Source organism: Heterocephalus glaber, unplaced genomic scaffold, assembly GCF_053883595.1.
Source record: "Heterocephalus glaber isolate CG9 unplaced genomic scaffold, H.glaber_assembly_v1.0 deba00001569, whole genome shotgun sequence".
Classification (NCBI taxonomy): domain Eukaryota; kingdom Metazoa; phylum Chordata; class Mammalia; order Rodentia; family Bathyergidae; genus Heterocephalus; species Heterocephalus glaber.
The window spans coordinates 13,568,283-13,585,472 of NW_028258354.1; the positions used below are offsets into that span (position 1 = coordinate 13,568,283).

The 17,190-nt window shown below is 37.1% G+C and overlaps 1 protein-coding gene across 30 annotated transcripts in view; it reads right to left on the reverse strand.

The window, feature by feature from the left end:
- Positions 1-3,640: 3,640 nt before the first annotated feature.
- Positions 3,641-17,190, reverse strand: part of Saxo6 (stabilizer of axonemal microtubules 6) — a 77,594-nt gene continuing 64,044 nt past the window's right edge. For 29 of the 30 annotated variants that reach the window (XM_087192261.1, XM_087192262.1, XM_087192285.1 and 26 more), the window contains 3 exons: positions 9,091-9,343; positions 7,174-7,233; positions 3,641-5,919 (listed from right to left, as the gene is read on the reverse strand). In XM_087192261.1, coding sequence (XP_087048387.1) covers positions 5,807-5,919; positions 7,174-7,233; positions 9,091-9,343 — 426 coding nt within the window. In that variant the 3' untranslated portion in view covers positions 3,641-5,806. Of the gene's footprint in view, positions 5,920-7,173; positions 7,234-9,090; positions 9,344-10,183; positions 16,808-17,190 lie in introns of those variants that run through there. The other variant, XM_087192288.1, reaches the window with a different exon arrangement.

The following is a 17,190-nucleotide window of genomic DNA, read 5'->3' on the forward strand; positions in this document are numbered from 1 at the left end:
CTTTTCATTCTTGTTAATATTATCAATCTTAGCTCATGTTTATGGCATGTAATGTCCACATTCATTAAACTCATTAGGACCTTGTACCTGGCGTATCTTTACCTATTTCCCCATCCCTTCCCCTTCGCCCCTTGCCCTTGGTCCCCTGGACTCCTTCCCATCTGCAAGAGATCTATCCCCTTGTCTCCTTCTAGCCTTTTGTTTTTCTCTTAGTTTGTACTTTGCCTTACTCAGATGAGAAATAACATACAATATTCAGGTTTGTGTATCTGATTTTGGCGAATACAATTCACAAAAATTCATTTATATGATCATGCTAGGGTTTGTTAATGCCACATATATTTTCTTTAAATACTAATGCATTTTGGATGTTCCATTTCTGCAAAATTACACAGTAAACTTTCTAACAGTCCGGATTCTTTGTAGAACCAGAGTATTCGTATTGTCACACAACCTATTTTCAATTTTGTTTTGATTTTCCCAGCACCTTAACTGTTTTGACCTGAATACTTACTTAATGGGAACACTGAATGCTAAAGTTCTCCTTGTGGGTAAAATTTCCTGAGTACGATGTCCAAACTGACTATAATTGAAGTTATGAATGTAAAGCATCTACATTTACCCATCTGTGTGGCATTTTGATTAGTTTTTATTTTCTTCTTGAGATTACAAACTAGAATTTTGTTTAAAAGAGAAATAACTTACAGTAAACATAGGAAATCTTTGATGTGTATGTATTCATCCAGGGACCAACCTTCCCTATCTCTACCCTCTATCTCTGCATTCTCCAATTCGTACCTGATAACATCTCCAATTCATGGTTACTCTAATATGGTTTGCATATATCAGGTAATTGATTCCAGCTTCTACAATTGCTGAGTCACAACACTGCACTCAGAATCATTTTTGCTTTGCCACAGAACGGAAACAGACGAATCATTTCAACACTCTTACCCCAAACTGCCTCTGTGTGAGCTAAATGTAGGTCATAAAAGATAGATCTGTGATGAGAAAGGCTACAATTTTGGGATTCCTTGACTCCTTTGTGCCAGATTTAACCTTGGCCTCTGTGAAACAAGTCTTTCATTACCTATTGCTTTAATAAAAATTTGCCATTATAATAAAAATATTTTGAATACCATATATGAAACACCCTTGTAGGCCTTATGCTATTTAATCTCAAAACTAAATTGGTAAACTATTCTGTTCATCTGCAAGACAAGCACAAGCTCAAAGTTTAAAAGGCTTGCTCAAGATGGAGTTGAGATGAGACCATAGATTATTACAACGCTAAAGCCAGTGGCTCCCAACTACTCAAATATCAGAGTCACCTGTAAGATTATACCTACAGATTTCCAGCCCATGTTCGTTAGATCTGTCGGGGGCATTGTCCCTCTATAAGTCCATTACCTATTGTTTGTGGCTCTTATTTCCTAGGTGGGTTTCAGCCAAGAAAGGAAACTGAACCAAACTATTTTATTTTTATAAGCCAAGGGAGATATGAATGCTATAATAAATCTTACAGCAACATATCTTGAGTTGCTTCTTATCTCCTTTCTGAAGTAGGGTTTCTTTTTTCCACCAGGCAAATAATATGGAAAGAACAGGAAACAGAAGTGGGCTTGCAAATTGCCACTGGAGGGTAGAAAGGAGAAGCCCTGATTTATAGCATCAGCTGATTTCAGTGGTGTAAATATTCCTACCATGGCCAGTTTCAAACTATTGATGATTTAACAACCTGTTCACAAAATTCATGAATATTAAGCAATGGACCCATGGTCCAGCTCCATCATACTACAGTGGAATATATAATGGAGAAACAACAATTTTCAACATAATCTAAATTATCCATTATGTGGTTTGTTTGAGATGTAAACACCCCAAACATCACTCTATCTAGTAGCCTCAATAGACTTCCAAAAGGAGCTCAGTGTCCCCTAAGTCCTCATTTCTTACTCAGTTTCCAAGAAAATTCTCTGCTAGGGTTGTGGGGCCCAGGGAAGCCACAAATGAGAGTAGAGGGTGGAGTGCTTGTTGGAAGAAAAATGGATGCCATCTTTAGGATGACATCTTTCACGGTTACCTGCCATGTGACAAGGGGTAGTAGGATGGGAGCTGACCCTGTGTGAGCGCACCAGGGTAGGAACAAAACAGTAAATGGGACTTATAGAAGCTTGGCTCTGAGCCTGAGAGCCAAGGGCTGGGTCTTTCTGGGCCTCTGCTCACCACAGGAAAGACACATTTAGATTAGAGGCCAAAGCCAACACCAGCCTGAAAGTCCATGAGTAGAGCTGAAAAAAATCACTGGCTGGATGTAAATTTCAGGGCAAGCTGTGACCAGGCCCAGTGGAACACAACCCTACCTGTCTAGTGGTGACTCTTCTACCTGGAGTAGTTTGTGTGCAGCACGGTCACACAGGAACACTGATTGTGGTAGTTTGACAAACACTGACCTCTGAGAATGTTAACATGGCCACTACTCACTATATGTAAAAGTATCAAAAGTATATTCCAAAATCAAATATACATGATTCTAGGATCATCTACCATTTTAGATTTGTTCATTTGGTAAACCTCCAGAAGTGTCAGGATAAAAAAATTTTGGTGTCTCCTGTATGCACACCAGGCTATGTAATCTACCTGAAGCTCCCTGAGTAGCTAACCTCAACATAGCTCTATATAAGGATACATTTGTTTTGAATGGTAACACATTTTCATTCTGGTTGAATCCATTTGTACAATGATTCAGTGCCCACATTCAGTTTTCCTGACTAGAAGAGAAAGGGAGCTATTTCTCTTCCAAGAAGGCAAAGTGGAAAATTAACTCCCAAATGAATCAACCAGAGAATTCAATCATCATAGGTCTTAAATTTTAGCAGAAAGTCTCCACAAAGAAGATAGTGTGGGTGGATTTCAAGTAAGACAACAGATTTAATTCACCAGCTCAGAGCTCTTGGGCCAGCGATGAGGCTCTTGGGCCTCATCTATAAAATAGGGATTTATGCTAAATTGCACAGTAATGTACTAAGCATATTTATCCTGTTTTTTATCCTTAATTATCAAAATCAACCTTCAAAAGTTCTTCACTTGAAATTCAGACTCCTATAGGGATTCAGAGATGAGACAAAAAATTAACATGCAAAACCTCTCATACATGTATGTGTAGTTGCACATTTTTATTTGGGTTCTCAAACAGAAAAATGCTAAGCATTTCAGCATTTAGGGTGAAGATGGAGGTGGGGGTAGCAAAAGGGCAGGTATGTGCATTTCGGAAAAACCTTCCATTGTGACTTTGATGTTCACTCCTGTCTGGATTATGAGATACCAATTTAGACAAGAGAGCTTATAATGTTGATTTGGACTAACTAGGCATAGTGGCTCACACCTGTAATCCCAGCACCCAGCACTCAGGAGGCTGAGGCAGGAGAATTGCCATGAGTTTGAGGGCAGCCTGGGCTTCATAGTGAGTTCAAGGTCAGACTGAACTACATAGTGAAACCCTACCCCCCCCAAAAAATGTCGATTTGGGGAACATTGTGCTTGTATACATGTACTCAAAGCAGGCGCTAAAGGTAAATAAAAGGTTGAATTTCCTAGGTATTTTTCCAAAGAGAAATGAAAGCATGTATCTGTACAAGGATTCGCAAATATGAACAGCAGTTTTATTCATTTTGGTCTCAAACTGCCAAACAACACAAAAATCCACCAGTGGGGTGATTAAATGAGAACATGCACACTGAAACAAGAATGACTCTCAAAAAATATACTAAGCAAAAGCTAGGCACAAAAGATGATTTCATCTTTGTAACACTTTTCCAAGTTAATATTACCAACAGAAAGCAAATTAACAGCTACCCTGGGGAATAGGGATGAAAAGAGATTGATTGTAGAGGGAAATGCCAATGCTTTCAGGGTGATGGAAGTATATCTTCATTGTGGTATGGCTTCACAGATGCATACATGTGTCCAAACTCAGTGAGCTATAATATTTAACATTCCCAATTATACATAAAATTGGTACAAACTGAATTAGCAATCAGTTCCTCAATACTAGCAAATCTCACGAGACAGTTCCCATGTTATCAAGAATACCCATCAACTCAAATTTATGTCCTTCAAATTATTCTCTAGTACACATGATCAAACAGTAATGATTCCTCAACACTATTTTCCACCTGGACCACTGAGTTATTAAGATAGAGGTAGTCAGTAGTATACTGTACAGTTAAATCATGAGATAAGAAAGACACTAGGATCACGACCTTGTCTCATGAAAACTATACTCTAGTCTAATAACTGGTAGATGAAGTTCGTGTGTGATTCACTACAATAAGTACACCCAGATATCAGTCTGTACTTTAACGTAGGACTGTGAGTTAAGACCCTAAAAGTTTGTTGTAATTTCTTTACCACAGACAGGAAGTCACTGAAAACTGTCCTAGCCAACTAAACTAATGAACTTCTTAAAAGGAAAATGGTTACTATCTCAAAGCTTCTACAGGGACAGCCAGTTCCAAAATTATTTTACAACCAATATGGCTCAGAACACAATTGTCTAGAAGCCAATTTATGTTCTAAAATCCAATTATTCCACAATTCCAAACTTTTATTTCCATGTTTAGTGTCTCCATAAGTTTCTTTATGAATAAATTATTTTAAAAGGTCAGTGGAATATAAGCAAATATTTGTATGTCTATAATTCTTTACAACCTCACATGAGATCTTTAACAAACTTATTGTGAACCAATGATGTGTAAAAGCACTTTTGACCAAATTAAGCACTTTAGAAGCATTAATATTCTTTATATTTTATTTTCAGTACTTTTTATGTATTATTGTAAAAATCTTATGTTTTATAAAAAATCCCTATTTTTAGAAATAAATTTATTGTGATTTGTAAAAACAGAGTAAGACCATGGAAAGTCCTATGAGTGAATATAATCAAAATGTGTGTTAAATTTTTTAAAATGAGCCTGCTTTTAAAATTCCATATTTGTCCTACATTTATATAAAAAGTTGTAGATTTAGTCGCACTGCATTTTTACAGTTGTAATGGTATTATAACTTTTGATTAACCTGTTCCATACAATAACCTTCTAGAGAAGACAAACACACTTGAACAATTTTTATTTTAAAACATCTACAAAATTTTAGTCTTCCATTATACAAATTTTTCAAAATCCAGACATTATTTAAATCTAAGCCAAAGTTATTATACAAATAGAATACACACAAAGATCAAAAATATACATATTCTCTCACCAAACTGTGTTACATAAATAAGAAAAATATATACAGCTGGTAATTTCAAAGTACAATTATCTTAAATAATGCTGCATCCATATATAGAAGGTACAAAAATAAAGAAACACTAAAGCAAAGTTAAAGAGACAACAAAATTCATTTTATGTCTACAAAGATACAAAGAACCAGTCTTAGAGGAATACATACTCCACATTTGGATCTTAATTTTTCACTTCACTTCATCTCTTCAGAATATTCTCAGGACAGGAGAAATTCACAACTCTCCCAGCTATCCCCAACCCCTAATACAGAAGAAAGAACATGTGAAGAACTACATAATCTCTACCTTTGTATTTGGGGAGAGACATAAAAGAATTTTTTAGAAGTTAAATTTGTGTAAGCTAAAATTTTCCAAGTAAAACGATCTAATGAAAAAAATCAAATAATTTAACTTGGAAATACCAGAAGAAAATTCAATCACTCAAAAATTCCTAACATAGTGATCAATTAAGGAAAATTATGCCAATGGTTCTGTGCATAAGAAAACAAACTCAAGATAGGTTTATGTTTTGCCCCAGAAATTCTCCTTCCTTTTCTGAGCCCGTGTCAGAGTTTGAAAAGCCCGGAGACTAGAAGCTGCGGAGCGAGCAGAAATCTCGGACAATCTGTCCTCATCTGTAATAAAAGAATCCCAAAATTATTTCCAGTGCAAAAATATTTCCTAAACAAATATTATGTTGCCCATAACATTAAAGAAATTAAAAGTATCAACCCTCGTAAAGTCAATGTGTATATATTAGAAAAAATATCCTTTCAATGTAAGATTTTTTTAACATTTTCTTATTTCATGGTAATTTTCCAGGTATAGTACATAAAGATATTAAACATTTTGACATTAAATGAATGTTCTCCCTTTCTGAAATCCCATAACGTCATTAACTAAACACAGCTTCTGATTTCAGTATTACTTGGAAATAGTTCATCAGGAATTATCCTACTTTTAAAAGCAGTTACTTGAGGGCAAAAAGCTTTTCTAAAATTTTTAAAAACAAAATGTTATATCTTAACATGGTATTTATATCACATTTGTAAAATAATCTCATGAAATATAGAAATAATAGGACTTTAATATGCTATCCTTATTACTGAAATTCCCTATTCTGAGCAAGCAAATCTATTATAAGGTCATTATAAACATTGTTCTTCCACTAAAAAGAAAATAGAACAAGATTCAAAGTTACAAGATATTTTGCATTTGAAAACATAACTTGATTTCTAGCCTCACTGAATCCTGGAAAAAAAAAAGCCCTAAACTTACTAAAGGAACAAAACACCTTTAATGTATCTAAGCTTCTAATATATAAAGTATTAAGCTCAAATTTATTTCCAAATTTAAACTTTATAAATTCAGTAATTCCATACTTCTTAGGAAGAATCAATATAGTAATTTTGATTGTTCACATATGAATTCAAAATTTCTCCTGCCACTATTAGAAGTAAATGAATTTATCAGAAAACTACATAGCAGAACAAAGTCTATTTTCCTAATTATATAATTGGGAGCATACTGAAAATTGACAAAAATACCGATATTTGGAAAAATACAGATATTATTGTGGCTATATTCCTGAATCCCCAAGCTGGATAGAGGAGAAACACAGAAAGTCTGACATTGCTGCGAGGTAAGGCACAGTCTTTTATCATCTTTCCCTAGAAAAGATTCTTCACCACTTAGGTCCCAGTTTACTCACTTTCAAATGGAAATTAACTTCACCCCATGCCAGGATTTCAAGGGTCTAACACAATATATCTGTGGAAATACTCTGTAAGCCATGAAGTGCTAATCAAATGTAAGATCATTTACAATTATAAACTAACGTATCACAGAATCTCATGTTTTTTTGGTATCTTATGTAATTACTAAAATACCTTCATTATTAAAGGCTTCAGGCTGAGGTAACTGGAAATTGTTCATCTTTGCTTTTCCCACTTGAAAAAAAAAAGGCAGAAAAAATTATCCTTCAAAGCCACCAAACAGCATATGTTAATGATATGGTGAATTCTTAAACCAGCAAATAAGTGAATCCAAGATGAAACTAATTTGTTCCCTAATGGCTTGGGTTTGGAGGTACTAAGTCTCACTCAAAGCTGCAGTGAAGGTAAGATGAACCAGGAAATTGGTTTCAACCAGTTTTTGTACAAAACAGGTAAGACACTAGATTCTTCTCTAAATTTACACAGCTGAATAACTGCTTCTCTCCCAAAAGGAGAGTGAAGGTTTTGTCCCTAATGGCTTCTTAGAATTACTGTGGCTAGAGGACACCAGGTTCACCTGAGGGCAAGTGTACCACATTCAAAACATACATACAGATGTCATAGAAATACACAAAATTTGTCTCTTCAAAGAGATAAAACATTCCATCCATGAAATAAGAAGGGGATGCTGATGGGGCCGGGGATTTAGCTCAGTGGTTCTGGCACCTGCCTTGCAAGCACAAGGTCCCGAGTTTGATCTCCAGTGCCAAAAAAAAAAAAAAAGAAGGGGATGCTGTATAAAAAGACATTGCAGTATTAAAAAGTTCTTGGTAAAAATATTATAGAGAAATTTAAAAATAGAAGAGGCAGAAAATTAAAGCTTTCAAATTAAAACAAAAAAATGATGGAAAAATTCACATTAAAGTAAAAAGAGGTAGACAACAGAAAAAAATAAGAAATTATGTCTGACATCTTAGTAACGACCGTACCAAAACAAGGAAACAGAAAATGGAGGGGAAATTACTATTTAAGAAAATTCCCCAGAAGTAAGAATTTTCCAGAAAAGTCTACAGAGTACAGTGGACCCTCAAGTTATTACCGGCCTGACATATAAACAACTTGGGTTATGACCGGAATTTTAGTTTTAACTTATGCACAAAGTCTTGAGTTACGACCAAATGTTGGCAGGCCGCTTATGCTTCCAGATGGTGTCAGATACAGATTTAACCCTTAAAGAGTTCTAGAAGGAACATTACAACATCCTTTGCAGTGTGGGGTTAATTAAGAAATCCTGGGCCAATGTCTCTCTAAGGACACTGAGATCTGCCTGTGTACAGGGGAGAGACTCTGAAGGCCATGTAGAGGAGCCTAAGCCTTCAATTGACCAACCTGAGTTACAGCCAGCCCTCACAAATGAACTGAGTTCGTAAGTCAAGGGTCTGCAGTGCCAGTAAAATGAATGGGACAGATCCACTTCAAGACACATCAATGTAAAACATCAGAGCACCGGCTGAGAAGAGAAAATCCCAAAAGCTGCCAGCAAGAAAACATGACATATAAAGGATGTAGGGTAGAACAGCATAGGCCTTCTCAACACTAACAGTGGAATGTAGAAAACAGAGAAGCAATGCCTAATAAAACTAAAGTAAAAGCACTTCGGACCTTGAACTCTATACATAGGCAGCACTGGGCAATGGCTGGAGACACTTCGGGCTGTCACGCCTGGAGAGGAGGTGCCGCCTCTCTCTGGGGGGTTACCCGTAGGTGTATATTAAGAACTTGAGGGGCCGGGGATTTAGTTCAGTGGTTTTGCCACCTGCTGCGCAAGCGCAAGGACCTGAGTTTGATCCCCAGTACCCAAAAAAAATAAGAACTTGAGAGACACCTCATACCTCTAGAAAAGTGAAAAGTGAACTTGGTGCAGCACAATCAGTGTCCTACAGAGGTTTTTTTCTACTTCAAGATCTATTAAATTAACTAAAACCAAAAATAATTTATTAATATATAGTACATTCTTACTGCATTTTACCTATCAGTGTCACAATTTCATTTTAAAAGATAAAAAGTTAAAAGCAAAAAAAAGATAATTACCATTATGTTGAAATTCTGGATCTCTTAGAGATCCCTGAATTCGACGAGAGGGATGCCAGAAAGATAGAGTATACTGCGGAGAAGGTGGCTGTCCATGGGTGTTTGCTGGATATTCTGGAATTTTTGAAACTGGAAGAGTTGTCTCAGCAACTCTAAACATACTGCCTTCAGACTCTTCCCGCAAAGGCAGAGGATCAACTGTTTTTATACCAGCAGCGGGAGAAGTCAGTAGGGAGAGAGCACAACTTCCTTTCTAAATGACAAAAAAAAGATACATATGTGTGTGCATATATAATATAAAGAAACTAAACATTCAAATGAAAAAAAGCAAATAGGAGGAAATAGGGGGAAAATGTATGTAACCTCCATGGTGGGCTGGGGGGTAGTCATAAAAGCATAACAACCAACATAAACAGATTTGACTGGATCAAAACAAAAACATTTTTAAAGTTAAAAGAAAAATGGCAAATTTGGGGAAAATATACAATTTATATGATTGACAACAAATTATCATCATTGTTACATAAATATTCTTTAAAGTAGTAAGAAAAAGATAAATCTGAAAGCTGAAAAATAAATAAGCAATTCATATGCACACAAATATAGTTAACATACTCTACTTCACTGGTATTCAAATAATTACAAAACAAAAGCACTGAAGTACCAACCTCTCACCTACCAAATTGCAAAAGTTTTAAAAATAATAATACCCAGAGCTGCAAGGATGCAGAAATGGAAATGGGGTTTTTGTAAATAGGGAGAAGAAGAGAGGTTGAAGGGAGGGAAGGAGAATGGGAAACAAAGAGGAATCAGGATATATCATGTACAGGTACAAATTCCCTATGATGAATGTGGTCATTATGTATATATAAATTGTACCAACAAAATTAAAAGAAAAAAGAAAACTCACATGAAGTGATTTCTAACCAAGCTGTTAATATGAAACCTGCACATTTCTGAAAAGTTTGCAATTAAAATGTTAAAACCATATTGTGTGCCCTGTGAAGCAAAGAATGGCATTTAAGGGACAACATTAGCCTATGTAGAGTATTCAAAAACTTAATTCCATCATAAATGAAAATAATACGTACAAACCCAGCTGAAATATGGACGAGGTCCCCCACGCGGCTAAGTCAGGCACGCACAACTTCCTAGCTCACAGCTTCCAGGCGGCAGCCTGCTCCCGAGGAAGGGCCATGGAGTCCTAATGGGTTACTCTGGCCAGTCCTCTGACTGTACCCGATTGCCAGAACTCCTTCAATAAACCAGTGCACACATACGCACACACAACAGGAAATAGTTCAGACGTTCTGTCACTCATCCTTCCAGTGCGTACTTAATGAGTTCCTGCTGTGAAGTGGGCTCTGTTCTAAGCTCTGGAGTGGGAACACTGTGATTCCATCTTGTATCTCTCCCCATGCCCTGAAAACTCCCACTGTGCACCTGGAACTCATGAACAACCATAAGAAAATCGACTATAGATGTTTCAACCTCTTCTCTAAATGGTCTCTATCCCACTTCAACCCTTTACACCCATGATGACATGTGAAGCCATTCCCTGATCCTGTCCTGTTTGCACTGTATTTTACCTACTTTCCCTCCCTAACCAACTCAACTTCCACAGACAACCACTGTCACCACTCCCCTGTGTATACCTTAACTGCCTTACCATCACTTTGCCATACTCTCTTAACATGACACACGACAAACCCGTGTTATAAATCTAACTCTGCCTACCCTGTACCTGTGCAACCAACATACCTGCAGAAAAACACACAACCCATCCAATCTGTCTCACATAAAATGTGTGATCACTGACTGAAAGTAGCCCCTTAACACTGTCATCATCACCAACTCAAAACTCAGAAAACAACAAATGCTGGCAAGTTGTGGGGGAAGAAGGAACCCTTTTACATAGGTGGTGAAAATAAAAACTAGTGCAACCACTATGGAAGTCAGTATGGAGATTCCATTTGATCCAACTATTACCCTTTCGGGTATCTTACCCCCAAAATTAAAGACATCATATTACAGTGATATATGCATACTCACGTTGAACAGCACAACTCACACTGGCTAAATCTTGAAAACGGCCTACATGTCCATCAACAGATAAATGGAAAAAGAAAATGGGGTATATATATACAATGGAATACCACTCAACCATAAAAAAGGATAAATTAGTCATTTGTAGGAAAACAGATGTGATGGGGTATATGTATACAATGGAATACCACTCAACCATAAAAAAGGATAAATTAGTCATTTGTAGGAAAACAGATGTGCCTTGAGATCATAATGCTTAGTGAAATACATCTGATACAAAGGTTAAATATTGCACTGTTTGTCTTATATGAGAAGCCCAAAGTATAAATAATTTAAAGAGTACAATAAAAGAGAGATGATAGGAAACAGGGAGGTAGACTATTTGGAGATGAGAAAGGGATCTGGAGGTTAGAGGGGAAAGGGAAGGTAAAAAGGATCAAGATGTGATGCGTATGTGTACCAATTCCCAAGAATGACTGTATTCACTGTACACTGCAAACATGTCCTAATAAAAAGTTTTTAATGGCCCTGCAATATTCCCCATTGCCCTGGCTCACTCACTCTCCCACTCTCCAACAAGACTATTTTGTGCCTCCTTCCCTTTCTCAGATCTACATTTTCTTCCCTCAAATCTCCAACATTTTCTTTCCTAGCCTCATTCTCAGCTAGGACACACTTCATACATCACCAATAAACAATCAGAGGAGGCGTCCAAAAGCTCCTGCCATCACACCTTCCCATGTTCATAAGCAGTGCCTGGGAACTCTGCCTTTCTACTTGTACGACGGAAGGGACACCAGAGTGCCCAGTCCATCTGCCAGTCTCCTCTGGATCCAAAGCCCTTCCTCCTAGTTGACAGCATCTTTCCAATAATTTGTCCCCCATTCCTGTCTCATCAAACTCTTCTTTATTGTCAAAATTATCCCCATCAATATCCAAACAAGCTGTTACCATTTCCATCTTGTTCTCACTTCTTAAAGCTATCACTCTATTAATTGTTCTCCTTCTTGGAAAAACTTCTGGGACAGCTATCTTCAAGCCCTCTCCTTTCTTGACTCTACTTGTATTTTGCCTTTTGTCCTCCCTTTCACCAAACTGCACTTTATCAAGGTTATCAATGCCCTCTAAGTTGCTAAATCATCCAGTGACCAATTCTCATACATTACTGAGTCATCAGTAATGACTGTTACTCCTTCCTTCTCACCTTCAGGTTACCAGTCTCCTGAATGTTCCTACCTCACTTGGCTGATTCTTTCCTACTTCTGCTGGTCAACTTACTAATGTCAAAAAAACAGGTATGTCTCACAAAGAAGGACACAACATCATTGTAAAGGAAACAATCCAAGAGGAAGAGATGACAATCATAAACATATATGCACCAAACACTAGTGCACCCAACTATATAAAACAAATACTAACGGACATGAAAAATCAAATAAGCACTAATACAATAGTAGTAGAGACCTCAATACCCTTCTGTCACAAAGAGATAGATCAACTACACAAAAAATAAGCAATACTAGAATTTAATAAAACTCTTGAACTAATGAACTTAACAGACGTTTTTCAGAGTGTTCCACCCCACAAAATCCAAATATACATTCTTGACAGCTGCACATAGGTCATTCTTCTCCAAAACAGACCACATACTCACTCATAGAACATGTTTAATTAAGTGCAAAGGAACTGAAGTTATCCCCTGTATATTATCAGACCATAGTGTGATGAAATTGGAGATCAACAGCAGAAGAAACCACAAGAATTTCAGAAACACATGGAAACTGAAAACACACTTCTGAATAACCAATGGGTCACAGAGGAAATTAAAGAAGAATCCAGACAGTTCCTACAATTAAATGACAATGACAATACAACATATTGGAATCTATGGGACACAAGGAAAGCAGTCTTACCAGGGAAATTCATAGCAGTGAATACTCATATCAGGAAAACAGAGCGAGCACAATTAAACAACCTGATGCTGAACCTCAAGCTTCTAGAAAAAAGGTAGCAAGACAAACCCAAAGCTCATACAAGGGAGGAAATTATGAAGATCAGAACAGAAATCAATACAAGGGAGAGTAAGAGAACAATACAAAAAATCAATGAAGCCAAGAGTTGGTTCTTCAAAAGAATCAACAAAATTGACAAACCCTTAGCCCACCTTAAAAAGGAAAGAAAAGACCCAAATCTGTGCAATTAGGAATGAAAAGGATGAAATTACAATTGACACAGCAGAAATCCAGAGGATCACCAATACCTACTTTGAGAACCTATATGCCAATAAGATGGAAAACACAGAAGAAATGGACAGATTCCTAGATACGTATGAATTACCAAAGTTGAACGAAGATGACCTAAAAATTCCAAACAACACAGTATCAGATCAAGGAAATTGAAAACGTAATTAAAAACTTACCAACCAAGAAAAGCCCAGGTCCTTATGGCTTCACTGCTGAATTCTACAAGACATTTAGAGAGGAACTACTGCCACTACTGTTTAAACACTTCAATGAAATTGAAAGGGAAGCAATACTCCCAAATTCATTCCTGGAAGCAAGCATCACCTTGGTCCCCGAAGCAGAGAAAGACTCAATTGAAAATGAGAACTATAGGCCAATGTCACGAATGAACACAGATGCAAAAATCCTTAATAAGATACTAGCAAATAGAATGCAGAAGATCATCAAGAAGATCATACACCCTGAACAAGTGGGATTCAGGCCAGGGTTGCAGGGATGTTTCAATATAAGCAAATCAATAAATGTAATACACTATATCAATAGAGTCAGGACAAAAACCATATGATTATCTCCATAGATGCAGAAAAAGCATTTGACAAAATCCAACATGCATTTATAAAACCCTACACAAAACTGGAATAGACACTCTCTACCTCAATCTGATAAAAAGTCATCTATGAAAAACCAACAGCCAATATCGTACTAAATGGTCAAAAATTGAAATCCTTCACACTAAAATCAGGAACAAGACAAAGATGTCCACTATCACCACTCCTGTTCAATATAGTCTTGGAAACATTAGCCACAGCAATTAAACAAGAGAAAGAAATAAAAGGAATAAAGATAGGAGATGAAGAAGTCAAACTGTCATTATTTGCAGATGACATGATACTCTATATAGAAGACCCCAAGAACTCCACCAAGTCTTCTAGACTTAATAACCAAATTCAGTAAAGTAGCTGAATAAAACTTCAACACACAAAAATCAATAGCTTTCCTCTACACAAACAAGTGATGCACTGAGAGAGAAATAGGGCAAACAATTCCTTTCACAATAGCATCCAAAAAACTGAAATACCTAGGAATCAACCTAACAAAATAAATCAAAGACCTCTTCTCTGAAAACTATAGCACTCTGACAAGAGAGATTGAAGATGATATCAGAAAATGGAAAGACATCCCTTGTTCCTGGGTAGGAAGATTCAACACAGTGAAAATGGCCATACTTCCAAAACTGCTATATAGATTCAATGCAATCCCAATTGAAATTCCAGCGGTATACTTCACAGACCTTGAGAAAACAATCCAAAAATTCATTTGGAACAGAAACGACCTAGAATAGCAAAAGTAATTCTAGGCAACAGAGACATGGCAGGGGGTATCACAACTCCCAACTTGAAGCTATACTACAAAGCTACTGTGTTGTGCTCGCTTCGGCAGCACATATACAAACCTACTGTGATAAAAACAGCATGGTACTGGAAAAGAAACTGACCTGAGGACCAGTGGAACAGATTAGAAGATGCAGAAACAATGCCAGACACACTCAGCCATCTCATCATTGACAAAAGAGCCAAACACCCTCACTAGAGGAAGGATAGCCTCTTTAATAAATGGTGCTGGAAAAATTGGGTTTCAACTTGCCAAAGACTAAAACTAGACCTATATCTCTCACCATGCACTAAACTAAAATCAAAATGGATTAAAAATCTAAATATTAAAACAGAAACGCTGAACTGGCTGGAACAGAGGTTAGGTAGGGCTCTTGAAGACACTGGTGTAGAAAAAGATTTTAGGAACAAAACCTCAGTTGCCCGTGAACTAGCACAACCAACAAGTGGGATCTCTTCTTGTTAAAAAGCTTCTGCACAGCAAGAGAAACCACCAGCAGTGTGAAGAGACAACCCACAATGTGGGAAAAAATCTTCACCTGCTATTCCTCAGACAAAGGTCTACTATCTGTAATCTATAAAGAACTTTACAAAATCAGACCTCCCAAATTTAAAGACCCAATCCAAAATTGGCATCTGAAATGAATGGACATTTCGCAAAGAAGTAGAAATAGCAAATAAACATTAAGAAAAAATGTTCAACATCAGTGGTCATTCAAGAGATGCAAACGAAAACAATGCTGAGATTCCACCTCACCACAGAAAGAATGGCTGCTATCATGCAATCAATCAATAACCACTGCTGGCGGGGCTCTGGGGAAAGAGGTACATTCCTCCACTGCTGGTGGGAGTGTAGACTGGTGCAAGCACTGTGGAAATCAGTATGGAGATACCTCAAAAAGGAGGACTGCAAGTCCCATGTGGCCCAGCTATTCCCCTGCTGGGTATCTTCCCCAAAGAATTAAAAGAATCATACCACAGTGATATATGTGCACCCATGTTCATAGCAGCACAATCTGTAATAGCTAAAACTTGGAAACAGCCCGAATGCCCATCAACTGGAGACTGGATAAAGAAAATATGTTTTTTTTATAAAATAGAGTACTTCTCAACCATAAAAAAAATGAGAAATTAGAGACACTAAGCTAAATGGATGCACATTGAGATAATACTTAAGCGAAATAAATACAACACACGTGTAAATACCGAATAGTTTCTCCAGGGTGAGAAACTGAAAGTGTAAGGACTAAAAGGTGTAATAGATAATGTGAAATAGGAAGGGGCAAAGGGGAAGGGGAAGTGGGAGGGGTAGGGGAAAGGAAAGAAGGGAATGGAATTAATATGAGAAAATGAAAAAATGGAAACAAAATCTTTGTAAATAGGGAGGAATGGAGGGGTTGGAGGGCAGGGGAAGGGGGAGAAATAAGAACCAAGAGAGATTATGTAAAGGCACAAATTTCCAATGATGAATGTCATTATACTGTATACTTAAAATGTACCAATAAAATTAATTAAAAAAAAAAAAAGCAGGGGGCCAGGGACTTAGCTCAGTGGTTCTGGTGCCTGCCTCACAAACCCAAAGTTCTGAGTTTGATCCCCGGTACAAAAAAAAAAAAAAAAAAAAGCAGGTCTCAGACATGTCTACAACTACTCTTCTCTATCTATAACCACTTTTTTGATGATCTCCTCCAATAACAAGACTTTAATACCTATACCAGGGGTGGCAAACCTATGGCACACATGTTGTTTTTCTTATAAGACACAAGATGTTAATGTATGAGTTGTTTTTCTAAACTAAACCTGAGTATTCATGTTTAAACACACTGCTGGCACTTTGTGATAAGTAAGTGGGTTTTGGGTTGCAGTTTGGACACTCATCTCTAAAAGGTTCGCCATCATTGACTATACCATCTGTATGATAAAGATCCTCAAATCAAGCCAGGCACAGTGGCAAATGCCTGTAATCCTATTCATCCCATTGGGAGGCTGAGACAAGGATCACAAGTTCGAGTTCAGCCTGGGCAATGTAGAGAGACCCTGTTTCAAAACGAAAAAGAGGGTGGAGATGTAGCTCAGTGGTACAGCACTTGCCTAGCTAACTTCCGGCTATAAAATAAAAAACTTTTCAAACTGAATGTGCTCCAAACAGAACTCTTAATCTTTCCTAATACTTTTTTCCTCACACCTCAGATAAATGACAACTGCATCCTTATTGCCAGGCCAGAAATATTGAATTATTCTTGATTCTTCTTTCTCCCACCCTCTTTCTGATCCATCAGCAAGTCTTACCAGATAAACCTTCAATGTATTTCCAGAATAGAACTTTACCATATGACCTTCACTGCTACTGCACAATCCAAAAACCAGTATCTCTGGTTTCCTGCACCTGCTCTTGCCCCACACTGTGTCTTCTCCACACA